Raw genomic sequence first — 14,675 nt, forward strand, 5'->3', positions numbered from 1 at the left:
ACATATATACAGACATTTACTAACGAACAAACAGACAAAGCACAGCTCCACGTCAAAGCGTACGGACGTGTAAATTTATGTAGGTTTATGATTGTTTTTTAAATCTGAAAAATTATTGTAATTTCAAATTTGTTTATTATAATTTTTTAGTTACCCCTGAAGCCGGTTACCGCAGAGTAGCCGAAATATATTGGTAAAAGATTTTAAACCTGTGTTTTATTGACCTCGAGCCAGCCAACGAACAAATATAAAAAAGAAGACTTAAAATTCTAGGTGAAGCCTTAATGCCAACCTGCAAGATCTGCCTTCATAGTAAATCACGCCCGACGTGTGACGCCAGAAAGCAGTGTCCCCTTACTGTGTGTAAGACTAGTAGGTAATCTTATAAATTTTGCAGCCCCGCTCTTCGATCCACGCCTTCACTGCATGAATGATAATATGCATCTTATGTCTCCCTTTAATTCCTCCTAACGCGGATTGGGACGTCGACCGTATATTCACCCCTAAAACTTCAATTACTTAAGTACCACGACATTTGTCATAAAATTGCTTTCCTTTGTCTCATGTGAGAGTTTGATTTTATTCCACTTCTGAAGTTAAGGTCTTTCTATTCCCCACATGCAAAATCAAAACTAGCAACTTCGTGCTATACACTGCAATAAAAGCTTACGACACATCCGTGCTGGATAACAAGTCCGAAACATCCACAAATGAAAAACATTTAAAAGCGGCAGCAAGCAGTTTAGAGGAGGCACATTAGCAGGAGGATCTATATGGTGAGGGATTTACAGAGCATGGGACCCGGTTGGATCCCCGGCTGGAGTCTTAAGCTGAGGGTGAAAGAACACGAACACAGAGCGTTCATATCAGTTTCTTCCTGCAAACCGCTTTTCACAAATTGGCTGCCTGTAAGTGATTCGACTGTAATCACGCATATCGTGGACGTCAAGTATTGGCCTTTTATAGAAGAAGCTTTTGTAAACCTATCTAGGGATGCAAACGATACATCGATGTTTTTAAAACATCGATAGTATCGGATGAAAATCCGATGTTTAACATCGATGTTTCAAAATTACTCAATATCGAAAAATTGTCGATACATCGATGTTAACTTTGACCATGTTTCGAACATCCACATCTCGCACTTTTATGTATAAGGCCCGATATGTGGCCTTCTTAATGAATTTCAGCATCATCACTCATATAAAAAAAATAGTATTCATTTGCATTAATTAAATGAATTTATTCGAATGTTTTTTTTTATATAATTTTCATATCTCACTAGCGTACATACTGCAGAATTATTTATGTCATTTAGATAATAATATTAATGTAGATTAAAAATACTTATGTTAAACATATTTCGTATGTAGTAATTAATTGTATAGCGATATTTCATTATATGTTTATTTTTTTTCGTTTTTATTTGATATTTATTTGAGACCTAATATAAGAATTATTTATAAATAATCAATTATTTATAGAGTATCTACGCATTTGTATGGTGTTACATGAATAATGGAATACACCAAAAGCAACATCATAATATCGCCATTGAAAGGCGAACATAAAAACAACGAAATCTCTATTGTGTTTATGCTTTTACATATATGGTAAAATTTGTAAGCATTGTTCATGTGTATTGAAATGATGCTTGCAATTCATGTATTTTGCTTGCACTCAAACAAAACTTAAATAAAATTTTTAATTAAAATTAAAAGTTGTTTAGGTTAAATAAAAGTTAAATCCGAGTTTATGAACAATAAATATCTGTGTTGTATGTTTGTATTAGAGCTCTTGGTAATCGACTATTCCAATGATCGATAAGTCGACTAGCAAAAGTTGTCTTGTAAAATAATCGATTATCACCACTACCTTCGATTAATGCGGATATTTTTTTTTTAATTTTGAAATGAGCTCTGCGATTGTAGAGCTTCTATGTGCGCACAGAGACCGAGTTAAGTTCAGGTACACACGCTCTTCCGCCAATGAAGCTGTGCTTTCTTCATTCAAATTAATAAAAAGTTATATTTTTTAATCAGTAATTGAAATGCTCAATATTAGCTAATATATTTATATAATTAAATGAAATTACTTATTTAAACTCAACAATGATAATAACAAAAACAATAAACTGAATGATTTTGTATCAAAAAAGTTTTGGTGCAGATTTTAAAGTAAATTTTAATAAAGAAATTAGATTCATTCAGGGAAAAGGCTTTGTGTCCAAATTTAATTGCTAACTGGAAACAATTTTTAATATTTATTTTTAAATTACAAAAACTTGAATTTATCAAACCCTCAGTATTCGAAAGATAGTCGATCGCATGCTATGATGAAATCGAATATCAGCTAATTGAAAAGTTACTACTCGACTATTCGATTAGCCGAATAATTGATTGTAAACAAGAGCCCTAGTTTGTATGTTTGTATGCATAAGGTAAAACCCCATAACTAATAATATTAAAAAAATACTTAACTCTAATTCGAAAATTATATATGTGTTTTTTAAAATTATATCATTCATGCGAATATGCACAGCTACCCAGTACGATCCCCTACACACTAATTTCCACACAGATAACGCGTTCTTTCAGATTTCTTAGTCTACCACGCAATGCATTTAACTCCACGTTTTAGGTAAACTAAATTGCCCTAAGCGCTTATGTTCATCCACAGCCCGAACAGCAAAATAATAGCGTTGCCCCTCTTGGAATTGTGTCAATGTGACAGCCATTGGTAATAACATTGCCTTAACATCGCCAACATGACGCCATGAATCTACCGCTGGTGGACCTAAAGTCTCTTGGTATGCATAAATTTGATAGGTCACACATTCTGCATAACGTTCCATTGAATCCTCCATAGTCCATGAGATGACAATACCATTTTCAAGGTTACTAATACGTATTGTGGGCCTAGGTGGTGGTAATTTCCAACCGGGGCTAAATGGTTGTGGAGGTGTATTTGGCAATGGTGCAGGATGATTGTATTTACGTACTGGCGGAGTTGACTGCATACTCGTTGAACTGATATGCACACGCGTAATGCTGGTGCCAGGAGGTGTAGAGATATTTGACATAAGTGCACTGTTGCTGGTTTTTTGTACTGTAAAGAAACATAAATCAGTGTTGTTAAAAAAAGCATTTAAAAGAATTAAAAGTTTAGAAGCGAAGCGCCGTAGTTGGCTTTTGCTTATAAGCACACACAGGAAAAATATTCCCCGCTTTACAAATATGAATGTATCACGCACATCTTTTGCACATCAGGCTCTAGCGACCCAAAGTTCCTTACTGGAACAGGGGATGGGATGACCTGAATGATATAAAACCCTTCCCGAGATGGTCAGGCTAATAGCTTAGTGGTGCTAGTTTCCGGAACGGACCAAATCCTTTGGAAAGTGCCCTTATCGCTACACGAAGAAGAACTAGAATACACTCATCTTAGCCATGGCGGGAAAGCTTAGCCGAACTCCATAGTCCCCAGGATATGTGCTTAAGCAATTTAGGTGCTTGCGCCTACACCCTTTTACCTAAAAAAAAAAGGTGATGGGATGTCGGTCATCAACAAGTACCCACATCACTTATCCAAGGTGGTATGCCGAACGTATCAATTGGAATATTTGCAGTCTGATGGCATATTTCCGGTTCCTGACTGCTTCGGAAAGTTACGATGGCTGTTGTTGTTGTTGTTGTTGTAGCAATGTTTCGCCCCACCTAATAGCTGCGACCGATCACAAATTGTCATCAATATCCTCTAACGGGAGTCCAAGGAAACTTGCTGTTTCGACAGGGGTGGACCATAATGAAAGGGGTGTTAGAGGCGTTGGTTCCACATTACAATTAAAGAGATGGTTGGTGTCATGTGGGGACACATTGCAAGCGGGGCATACATTTTGTATGTCGGGGTTGATTCTGGATATGTAAGAGTTTAACCTGTTACAGTATCCAGAACGAAGTTGAGCCAGAGTGACTCGCGTTTCCCTGGGGAGTATGCGTTCCTCTTTCGCAAGTTTTGGGTACTGTTCCCCGAGTACTGGATTCACCGGGCAATTCCCTGCATAAAGGTCCGACGCCTGTATGTGGAGTTCACCAAGGACCTGCTTGTGTTTTTTTGCTTCATACGGCTGAGTTCTCAGGTGCCGTATTTCCTCAAAATGCTTACGGAGATGACTCCTTAAAGCCCTAGGCGGTGGCGGCTCATTAATCAGATGTCTGTGGGGATGCCCAGGTTTCTGGGTATTCAACAGGAACTGTTTGGTTAGCATCTCATTTCTCTCTCTGATGGGGAGTATTCTCTCCTCATTATGTAGATGGTGTTCTGGGGATATAAGAAGACAGCCCGTGGCGGTTCTGAGCGCAGTATTTTGGCAGGCCTGTAGCTCTTCCAGTGAGTAGTTTTTAGGCTTGGCGACCATATAGGGGACGCGTAGCATGTAATCGCTGACCACTTGCTTTGTATGTGGTAATGAGCGTTTCTTTGTCTTTTCCCCAAGTACTGCCAGCAAGGGGTTTGAGGATTTTATTACGGCTCTGGATTTTCGGAACAATTGCGGCTCACCAAAATGTAGATCCTGATCAAACGTCACACCCAAGATTTTGGGATGTAGGACAGTCGGTAGCGTAGTGCCATCGACGTGGATGTTCAAAATGGTCGACATTTGGGACGTCCAAGTTGTAAATAGGGTCGCGGAGGATTTTGTCGGTCATAATGCCAGGTTTCGCGAGGCGAAATCAGGGAGGTAGCCGTTTATTCTGTTGCAAAGCTCATCGATCTTCGGGCCCGGGCCTGTGGCCATTATTGTGCAGTCATCGGCATAAGAAACGATAGTAACTCCTTCTGGTGGCGAAGGTTGTTGTTGTTGTTGTTGTTGTTGTAGTGATAAGGTTACTCCCCGAAGGCTTTGGGGAGTGTTATCGATGTGATGGTCCTTTCCGGATACAGATCCGGTACGCTCCGGTAACACAGCACCATTAAGGTGCTAGCCCGACCATATCGGGAACGATTTATATGGCCACATTAAACCTTCAGGCCATCCCTCCCTCCCCACCCCCAAGTTCCATGAGGAGCTTGGGGTCGCCAGAGCCTCGTCTGTTAGTGAAACGGGATTCGCCGCGGATAGGTAAGGTTGACAATTGGGTTTGGAGAAGCTATATATTGCGCTGGCAACCTGAAGGGTTGCGCTACACAGCCCCTTGAATCTGGTATTTTAGTCGCCTCTTACGACAGGCATACCTACCGCGGTTATATTCTGACCCCCTAACCCGCTGGGGTGGCGAAGGTAGTTTTGATATGTAAAAATTAAGGGCTTTGATATTTCGTTTCTGAATTGCACCGATGCCTGCCGACCACCCAGATAATTTGCGGTCCACCTTTTAAGACATGGGGGAAGGGTAGACCCTTCCAAGTCTTGCAGTAACGTGCCATGGTTGACGGTATCAAAAGCTTTCGATAGGTTTAGCGCTACGAGTACTGTTCTATCGTGGGGCTTCTGATTTAAACCACAGTTTTTCTGGGTGCTAATGGCATTTAGCGCGGTGGTGGTGCTATGGAGTTTTCTAAAGCCATGCTGATGACAGGCTAGCTGAAGACATGCGCTAAGTATTTGAAACCCTCTTTCCCTAGGCCTTTAAGCATCGACATGGCTATGCCGTCTGGGCCCACTGCTTTGGATGGTTTAGCGTGACCAATGGCATCTCCAACCTCTCTGGCGGTGATGGTAATTGGTGACGCGCTGAATTTATGTTTATGTGCGTGTCTGTTGGCCCTCCGTCTATCTTTGTCGACCGTAGAATGCATTACATATTGGCGGCAGAAAGCGCTCGCGCATTTTTTCGAATCCGATAGCACTTTATCGCCGAAGGCGATGTGAACTTTGTCATTGTGCTCAGACGGATTCGATAGGGACTTTACGGTGGACCAAAGTTTACCCACACCGGCAAAGAGGTTACAACCCCTTCCCTCATGCGATCTTTTCTGTGGACATTATACCCAGAACAGGTTTGCAGTGCAGATCTTGCTGTGAGTTTAGTCTCTTGAATCGCAGCAATGCGGATGTTGTGCCATAGATCGTGATGGGCATTAAAGTCGCCTAAGATAATGCGATTGCTGCCAGTGAGTTAGGCGCTAATATTAGGGCGGTATTCACTGGGGCAACAGGTGGCAGGAGGGATGTAGATGTTGATGATTTCTAGGTTTGCATCGCCTGACCGGACACATAGGCCTTGACGTTCTAAGATATTGTCCCTGCGGTCGATGCCAGGATCAAATATATGATATTGCACAGAGTGGTGTATGATAAACGCGAGGCCACCTCCATTTCCGCTCTCGCGATCTTTTCTTTATACCCAGAACAGGTCTGCAATGCAGATCTTGCTGTGAGTTTAGTCTCTTGAATCGCAGCAATGCGGATGTTGTGGCGCTTCATGTAGTCGACTATCTCCGTGATCTTCCCAGTTAATCCATTACAGTTTAACTGCAGAATTCTGAAGTGCATAGGGGGAGACGTCGTCACTTTACGATGGCTCTTCTCCTTTGCTGGGCAAGTCCGATAAGGGAAGACGACCCAAACGAGAGGGAAAGTAAGGGCTCGACATGGGCCGTCTGAGACAATGGGAGAAGGTGCAAGGTTGTTCGCTGAGAAGAACTTCGACACGAGCAATTCTCGATACCATAATCGAGCGCTGATAACGGAAAAGCTCTGGACAAAAGGAAGACCCTTCAGAGGCAGAAGATAGAGGGCAAAGGACGCAGCCCCCCGTTTATGGGAGTGTTGCGGATACGAACAGCCCTCTTCCGGATAGTAATCCGGTACGGCCCCGTACTAGCATTTTCTGATACTAGTCCTCTTGAGTGCCCATATTCCTACAACAAAACAACAGCTTCTGGAACGATTTTTTTGCCGCGAGTATTCTTCATCCCCATAACTTTCTGAGGTCGAATGAGCTCGTGTCCTGCGCTGGCCAAATTATTGCTAAAGCCCTACTCCTTTATAAGAGATTTTAATTTGGTCGAACCAGCTTCTGGTAACACTATCGACCAATTCAACCTATGTGAGGTTCTTACAGATCAGCCAGTATTAACAACGTCCTACCCCATCCCCTTGTACCTTCGTTAAGCAGCTTTACAAAAAAAATTCTAAATTTCAAAAGCTCACCTGCTCCTGGATGTGTTTGCCTGTGCATACCCATTGGCGTTCGTACATTTGTCTGTTGGCTGATGGGCATACGTGTTAGTGGCGGCACATTACGTACTGTGTGCACTGCTTGCGTGTTGCTGTTCAGACTACGCTGGCGTACTTGTTGTTGTGGCGGTGGTGTTGGCGTTGGTGCAGCAGTAGATACATCATCCTCATCTGTTAGATCAATAACAGCTTTCTCTTTCGGTTTAGCTGATGCAATAGTCACAGTTCCAACTGGAGGTGAAGCTTGGTTCAATTGAGTCATATAATGATCTACAGATGTGTTGGGCGATGCATTATTTGGTGACTCTTGAGGACGACGGTATTGTGTTGATTGTGAGGGTAAGGTGCCGACATTTTTCGGAGACAACTTACGTCTGTAATGAGACACATTTTTGATAGTTAATTATTTAATGTAAGACATTTTGCTGATGTAAATAAACAAATCTAGTTGATATTTGCAAGATATATGAAATATATTTTAGTAAACTCAACAATGAGCTGGAAGTAATTCGTTATTGTTTCTGTTGGAAGCAGCCAGCCCCTCGTTTGCTATTAGGTTGGAGGAGTAATAAATTGCCCTACACAACCCCTTCCCAGAACATAGCCTCTACTCCGGCAGCATGAAGACCCCGTAAAACTTTAGCCAGAGAATAGAGGGAGATCCGCAATAAGAACATAATACCGAAATCTTCGTACTGGAGACTCGGTAAAAACATCGTATTTGAGGCCGTGGTTAAGTGAGCTGTGTACTCCGGTAGAAATCTCTGATGTGGACGGTATATATTTTGGTCCTTATGCAATGCCGAGATGATTTGGTCGCACATGGAGTGAGGAAAGCCTATGGATGGTGTCGAAAGTAAGTAAAATTAGAAATAAGGAGATGGCTAATTCATTGAGGTCAATGGCGATGGAAAAGTTAGCTGGCAACAAAGGTGAAACACTCAAGGCAAATGCATTGGGTTCTGTAGCGCAACCCTTACAAGAGTTTGCCACCACTTCTGCAATTCAATTATCAACCTCACCTACTTTTGAGGAATGCCGTTTATTTAGCAGGCGGGGTTCTGGTGACTCCAACGGTGACCTATAAGGTTAAATTAGGTAATACCATTTCGTTGCCGGATGATGCGTCCGGCTATCACCGTAATGGTGCTATTTCTGGAGCGTCCCGGAATACCTGGCTAAGGACACTCAGCATTAACATCCCTGAAACCCTCGAGAGTTCTCCTTATCGCTACAAGAAGAAGAAGGTGCATGTCACAGCACCATGCCAACATACATGCAGGAAAGGTAGATCCACTTATAAACTGATATGGCAAAAATAGTTGCGTTAAACTATTAAATAAAAAAGAAAAAAGAATACTCACAATCCTATATTTTGAGCTTGTTGTCGTGCATATTGTTGTTGTTGTTGTTGTGCAATTTGATGTTGCAGAGGCAAATTATTGGCCCGCTGTTGCTCGCTATTTATGAAGCGTTGTTGTCCAGGACGTTGCTGTGGTTGCTGTGGTTGTTGCGGTTGCTGTTGCGCTAATGCAACACCCTTATTTAATACGCGTGGCAAATTGTTTGATGGCTGAGATGCTGCAGTAACTCCTGTCGGCGAACTCTGTGTTATAGCTGAAGGTATTGGACCACTAACTCCACCAGCCGCACTCGCAGCATTACCTCCACCCGCTGCAGCAGTACCACCAGCACCTAGGCGATATGTCGATGTACCAGACATTGACGGCGTCGACGACATATGATTGGTGCTGTTATCAGTTGTTACTGGACGTTGTGGTGTTACCTTTTGTACACAACCACGACGAGCATTCATTGCCGCAGCGACCGCAGCTGTAGCTAAACCAGAATTAGCAGGACGTTGTACCGTTTCGGTAGTGACGGTAGTGTTGCTGGTATTTAGTTGTCGTGGTGGTGGTGATGGTGGTGGCATTTGACTGCTGCTGTTGCGTTGTGGTGATGTGGTCGATTGTGCATGACTCGAGGAGAGACTGACCACAGATGAACCGTCAGCGCCACGCTTACTCGGTACATAAACTTGTAGGCCAACAGCGCGTGTAATCTTAACGGGCATAATAAATTGTGAATTCTTAGTTTCTATATCTTTTAAAACACGCGTGTGCACCATTTCCAAATCTCGAAATTGTTTAGTAATTTCGGCAATTTTTGCACGATGCGCTGTTATTTGCTTTTCTTGTTTATCGATTAGTTCGCGCATTTCAGCAAATTCACTTTTGTGTACAATCGCTTCGACGACCTTTTGCAATACCAACTCTTCTAAATCATCTTTGGTGAGTTTATTGAAATTCTTGCGAAAACGTTTAAAGAAATCTAAAGTGAGCGTGGGTGGTGTTGAGGTTTGGAATTTGGGAGCTGGATACAATGGTATTGGAATGTCTGAAGCGACTGCGCGCAAATGCGGCAAAACTTTGGCGAAATCAATTTTTTCCAAATCAGTTTCTTGCTTGGTTTCAGGGTTTGCTTTGAGCTTTGTAGCCGCTGTAGTTTCCAATTTTTTTGCTTGAATGTCTGTACTCACTGACTTTTCGTCTGCTTTAACAGCAACGTTTTCAAGAACTTTTACATCCTCCTCCTTCTTTGTTGCTGTCTCCACTATGGCGGCGCTTGCGGTATCTTCTATTTTCGACTTTTTGTTAGCCACTTCTGTTACGCTATCATCTTTCGACACTTCCTGTTCAGTCGCGCTCAATTCTATTGATTCATGTGAACGTTTAACAGCGCTATTCAGCGGTACGTCTCTCATTTTTTTATCCTCTTTAACGGCCTCATTACTATCATCTGTAATTTTTATTACATCAAACACATCCGTTGTTGTAGTCTCCTTTAGCGCTGTCTCGCCTGATTTATTACTACAGCGTGATTCTTCTTCATCGATTTTCATGAGACTATCATCAATTTCAACACTCAAACGTGGACGTTTGGCAGGTGGTGCTGACGCCTCCTTCTCATCTCCAGTTGCAGCTGTATGACTATCTTCCTCTTCTACCAATTCTATAGCGCTTGCAGTTTCTGTATCATCTCCGTCGTCTGCATCCACATCCGCATCATCAACATCATCAGCATCTGGCTCATCAATCGCTTCACCATCCTCCTCGCCAGCAATACTCTCTGCAGGTGTTTTCTCAAGAGCTTGTGTCTCTTGTAATAAACTACTGCTACTACTGCAATTACTATTTGTTTCGGCATCGTTTGCCTCGAATGTTTTAGATTTTGTTTCATCATCTTTGTGTCCGGCAGCCATCGCCGTTTTGTTTTCAAATTTGTCACAAGCATTATCAGAGTTATCAAATTGTAACTTGGTCTGTCCCGCTTTATTTTGCTCATCTGTTGCGGCGCTTTCTTTATGTTGCAAGAGATCACGTGTTGCTTCACAACTGTCTTTAGTTTCTTTTGATTTCCCATCATTAATTGAAGTTTCTATTTTACTGCCTATTGCTGTATTGGCTTTCTCTATTGAATCTTTACTTTTTTGCCCAGGCAGCTTGGAAGATTCTTGCTCTTCATCATCGTCAGATAGCAGTACAACATCATCGCTATCAGCGCGATTATCTCCAGTATCCGTAGTAACTTCCGTTTTGGTTTTAGTTTTCTGTTCGTCGCTATCAAGCAATGGTGCAGTCTTTGCTGACTCATTTAATGCAGCTTCTTTCTTAGCTTCACTGCTTTTTTCGTCTTTATTTTCCTTCTCACTATTTTCTTTGTCTTCTGTTTTGGCGACAAAGAACACGACATCGTCATCAGAGTCAGCAACCTCTTCTGTTTTACCCTTATCAACATCATCTCCTTTTTCTTGCAGTGCTTCAGTCTTTTTTGGTTCAAAAGTAATCTCCGTAGATGGCTTCGCTGAACACTCGGTTTCATTTCCAATTGCTTTATCTGAATTTCTTGTTAAATCCTCCTCCATTGCGTTTAACTTGTGTAAACTATATGTTCGATCTTCTGCACTCGTTTCATTTTCGATATTGCTCACCTCATTTACTTCATCTATCCCAGCACCTTGCGCATTTGCTTCTGCAGCTGCTTTTTTTTTCTTTTCTTCATTCTCTTCAAACTCAATATTTTGTTCTTGCTCTCTCGGTGTATCTACAATGTGATTTTCGCTGCTTTCTATTATATTTTCTTTAAGAGCTTCATCCTCAATCGGTTCCGTTTTTTCTCCTTCAACTCCAGTTTTAATTGCAGCCGCTTCTATGATCTCCTCTTCTGCGTCCTCGGGCGCCTGTTCGCCGTCTTTTTCTGTTTCATCAGCTTGCAGCGCTGAGCACTCCTTTGTATCTTTCGCTTTTCTTTCATCTTCAACATCATCGTCATTATGCACAACTTTTTGCTCTCCAGAATTCGTACTCTTTACATCGGCAATCTCTTCACATTTTTCTTTCTCAGTTTCTTCTATGGCTGCAAGACAATCTTTTTCACTTTCTTCGTCTTCCATTAATTCAGCTCTTTTATCGCTATTAATTTGATCCTTTCCATCAATTTGCTGATCCTCAGCCATTTCTGTATCATCGAAACTCTCTTTATCTTCAACGTTTTCAATATTTTCTGCACTTTTTATATCCTTCGCCTTTTCTATATCCTCTGCGTTTTCGATATCCTCCGCATTTTCTATATCCTTTGCGTTTTCGATATCCTCCGTATTTTCTATATCTTCCGCATTTTTGATATCCTCCGCGTTTTCGATATCCTCCGTATTTTCTATATCTTCCGCATTTTTGATATCCTCCGCGTTTTCGATATCCTCCGCATTTTCCTTATCCTTAGCATTTTCTATATCCTGTGCATTTTCCATACCCTCCGCGTTTTCGATACCCTCCGCATCTTCTATAACTTCATCATTTTCCATGTCTTCATCACTTTCTATATCTTCAGCGCCCTCTATTTTCTGAAAGCTGACACATTCCTTTTTCTCGCCATTTAGTTTTTCGGCGGGTATACTTTCTAATTCTACTTCATGCGCTGGTTTTGTTTCATCATTTAGTGTTTTACTGCCGCCAGCTGATTCATCTTTGTCAGATGAGGTCTCAATACAATCTTCAAGATCATTTATTTTTGAAATAAGTTTATCAAGATCATCGCCGGGATTGTGTAGACTAGACGACGCTGTTGTTACACTGCTCTCAGCGGTTTTACCGTCAATTACATCAACAGCTTTGGGCACCACTTCGGCTAGAAGCTCGTCAACAACATTTGCACCGCTTTCCTCATCTTCGGCTAATAATACATCTTCTAAGTCAGGATTTACTGCATCATTCAAATCGATTAGCTCATCGAGATCTAAACCATCTCCAGCATCGGTGAAACCATTTGAAACATCATTGAGCAGGCCATTTGGTGGCAAATCTGACAATGAAATAAGAAATGAATATTATTACTCTTTTGGTGGTGAAGCCTTAAGCCTTTAATTGATAGAGTCGGGTCTTCAGCAGCCAATAGTTTAAATCTACCAAGAGACAATTCTACTCACCATTTTTACTCAGCAAATCATTTTTAAGTTTATTTGCTCCTTCTAATTCGGACATAATATCCATGTTATCGGGCTTGCCATTGCTTGTGGTTGCCGACAATGAATTGAAATCTGTGGGTGTATTCTGTTTAACTTCCATCATGTTTGGGTGTGCTTTCGAAACTAGTTTACTGTGTGATCGGCATTAAAACTGCAAAAAAAATCGAAAAAAATTGTGTGGTATTACTAGTATTAAAGCAACAATAGTATTGACTTAAAATAAAGAAGTATTTTAATTTGATAAATGAAAATTAAAAAAAAAAATAGCTCGGAAAACTAGAATTTGATACGCGAATAATCCAGACGCTCGTAGAAGCAGACTGGTAAGGCAACTCTAGCACACGGCAGATATAATCGGCGTCAAACCAACACATGATCGGTTTGATCAGTAAGTACAGTTATGTATGAATTTTTACCAGGTATTATTGTTAGGGTTGAATAACAAACATTAGTTATTTCATTGCGTTACGCTGCATCTGACACTATAGGTTTCCAGCTAAGCCGCAGAAATAACCTGTGCAATGAGAAATTTCGGGCTGCCTAGGAAAAAAGGGCGCTGTGTGAGCGCGCGGTATATTGTAGCGTTATCGTGACACAAGAAATGGGCGTTCCATAAAGTGATCCCACAAACAGCGCCAATTACCACGGAATCAGTCTATCTTAGCACGCGTTGGAGTTTCTATCTATCGTACTGTGCTAAACACTACAGTCCAAAGTTAACGAACGGAGTGAATCTTATCAGCGCGGCATCATCATCTTTAATATCATTCGCTGCACTGTCTTCATATTTGCGTGAAGCTCATACAGGTCATCATTAAACCTTCTCACGGACGGGACCCACAGTAGCGTTTTGTCGCTCTCAAAAAAAAAAAAAAAAAAAAAGCAAAGAGAACTGTGAAGTTAACTATTATTTTAACACATTTTGGGTATGACTCCGAAAGTTTACTGGGGTGTTCTGCCTAACAGTATTTCCCTTACAATAATGTTTGTTTATCTACCAACACAACTTTTCTCCTTTAGAACACTCCTCCACGTGTGTTTTGATATACAACATACAGATGTCAATCATCTTTTTTTCTTTTTTTTGTACAATAGATCCTGAGCCAGATAAATATTTTTCATTTGAATCCAACAACAACGATTTGAGCCAGATAAATCCAGATAGGAATCTCGTTCAATTTGTGAGCCAGATAATTTGTTTATTTCTTATCTATAGTTTAGCAAAACTGACTTTAATAAACCTCCTTTTTCAAAAATAGATATCGCTGCTTGGTCCTTAGCCGTATGTGTAAAAAGAAACATAACGGCGACATCTGCCTCTCACAGCGCTCACTGGATGATGGCTGTTGACCTGGATATACTTAAATCTGATTTGTATAAAGTAATTTGCTAGATTTGTGATATACAAAGTAACACGATAGTCACTGAGATAGAATTGACTGGAAAGCAGTTGAATGAGTGGAATGACGAACAGTACGAAGAACTGAGTTGCATTGCATCAATATGCCTTCTATCTTTGTATCTATATTATAGATAACATAAAAATAAACTAACTAAATAATTAATTATAATCAAACATTTTCTCTTAATTACTGCAAATGATATACTCTAAAATTAGCAAGGTTAATATCGGTTTAAATATTTAACTTGAATTTTCTAAAAGATGTTCGTTATATGGCCATTGGCGCTGTTTGTGTGCATGTGCTAATTTTGAGCGATCATTGAATTTGCTGCGTGAAAACCTAATGCGGCAGTTACTCACGAACGTACGTACCAAAAACGTGTCAGCTGACACGACCTATCTTATGAGTGTGCAATGTAAACGAAAACTCACCGACGTACAACGCCCGTACGTACGTAGCCCGGAACGTAGAAATCAAAACAATTTTGATTTTTTCCGTAAGAACGTGTCAGCTGATCGCTCTCTCACTAGACATAGTTGCCTAGTAAATTTGTATACGCTAATTT

At 41.0% G+C, this 14,675-nt stretch overlaps 1 protein-coding gene across 4 annotated transcripts in view; it reads right to left on the reverse strand.

Moving 5' to 3' along the window:
• Positions 1–1,218: 1,218 nt before the first annotated feature.
• The window catches only part of wde (windei), a 56,382-nt gene continuing 42,925 nt past the window's right edge, over positions 1,219–14,675 (reverse strand). For 3 of the 4 annotated variants that reach the window (XM_067774770.1, XM_067774771.1, XM_067774772.1), the window contains 4 exons: positions 12,669–12,858; positions 8,548–12,544; positions 7,157–7,557; positions 1,219–3,108 (listed from right to left, as the gene is read on the reverse strand). In XM_067774770.1, the coding sequence (XP_067630871.1) occupies positions 2,624–3,108; positions 7,157–7,557; positions 8,548–12,544; positions 12,669–12,810 (5,025 nt within the window). In that variant the 5' untranslated portion in view covers positions 12,811–12,858 and the 3' untranslated portion in view covers positions 1,219–2,623. The remainder of the gene's footprint in view (positions 3,109–7,156; positions 7,558–8,547; positions 12,545–12,668; positions 12,859–14,675) is intronic. The other variant, XM_067774773.1, reaches the window with a different exon arrangement.

This window comes from Eurosta solidaginis, chromosome 3, assembly GCF_040869045.1.
Source record: "Eurosta solidaginis isolate ZX-2024a chromosome 3, ASM4086904v1, whole genome shotgun sequence".
Classification (NCBI taxonomy): Eukaryota; Metazoa; Arthropoda; class Insecta; order Diptera; family Tephritidae; genus Eurosta; species Eurosta solidaginis.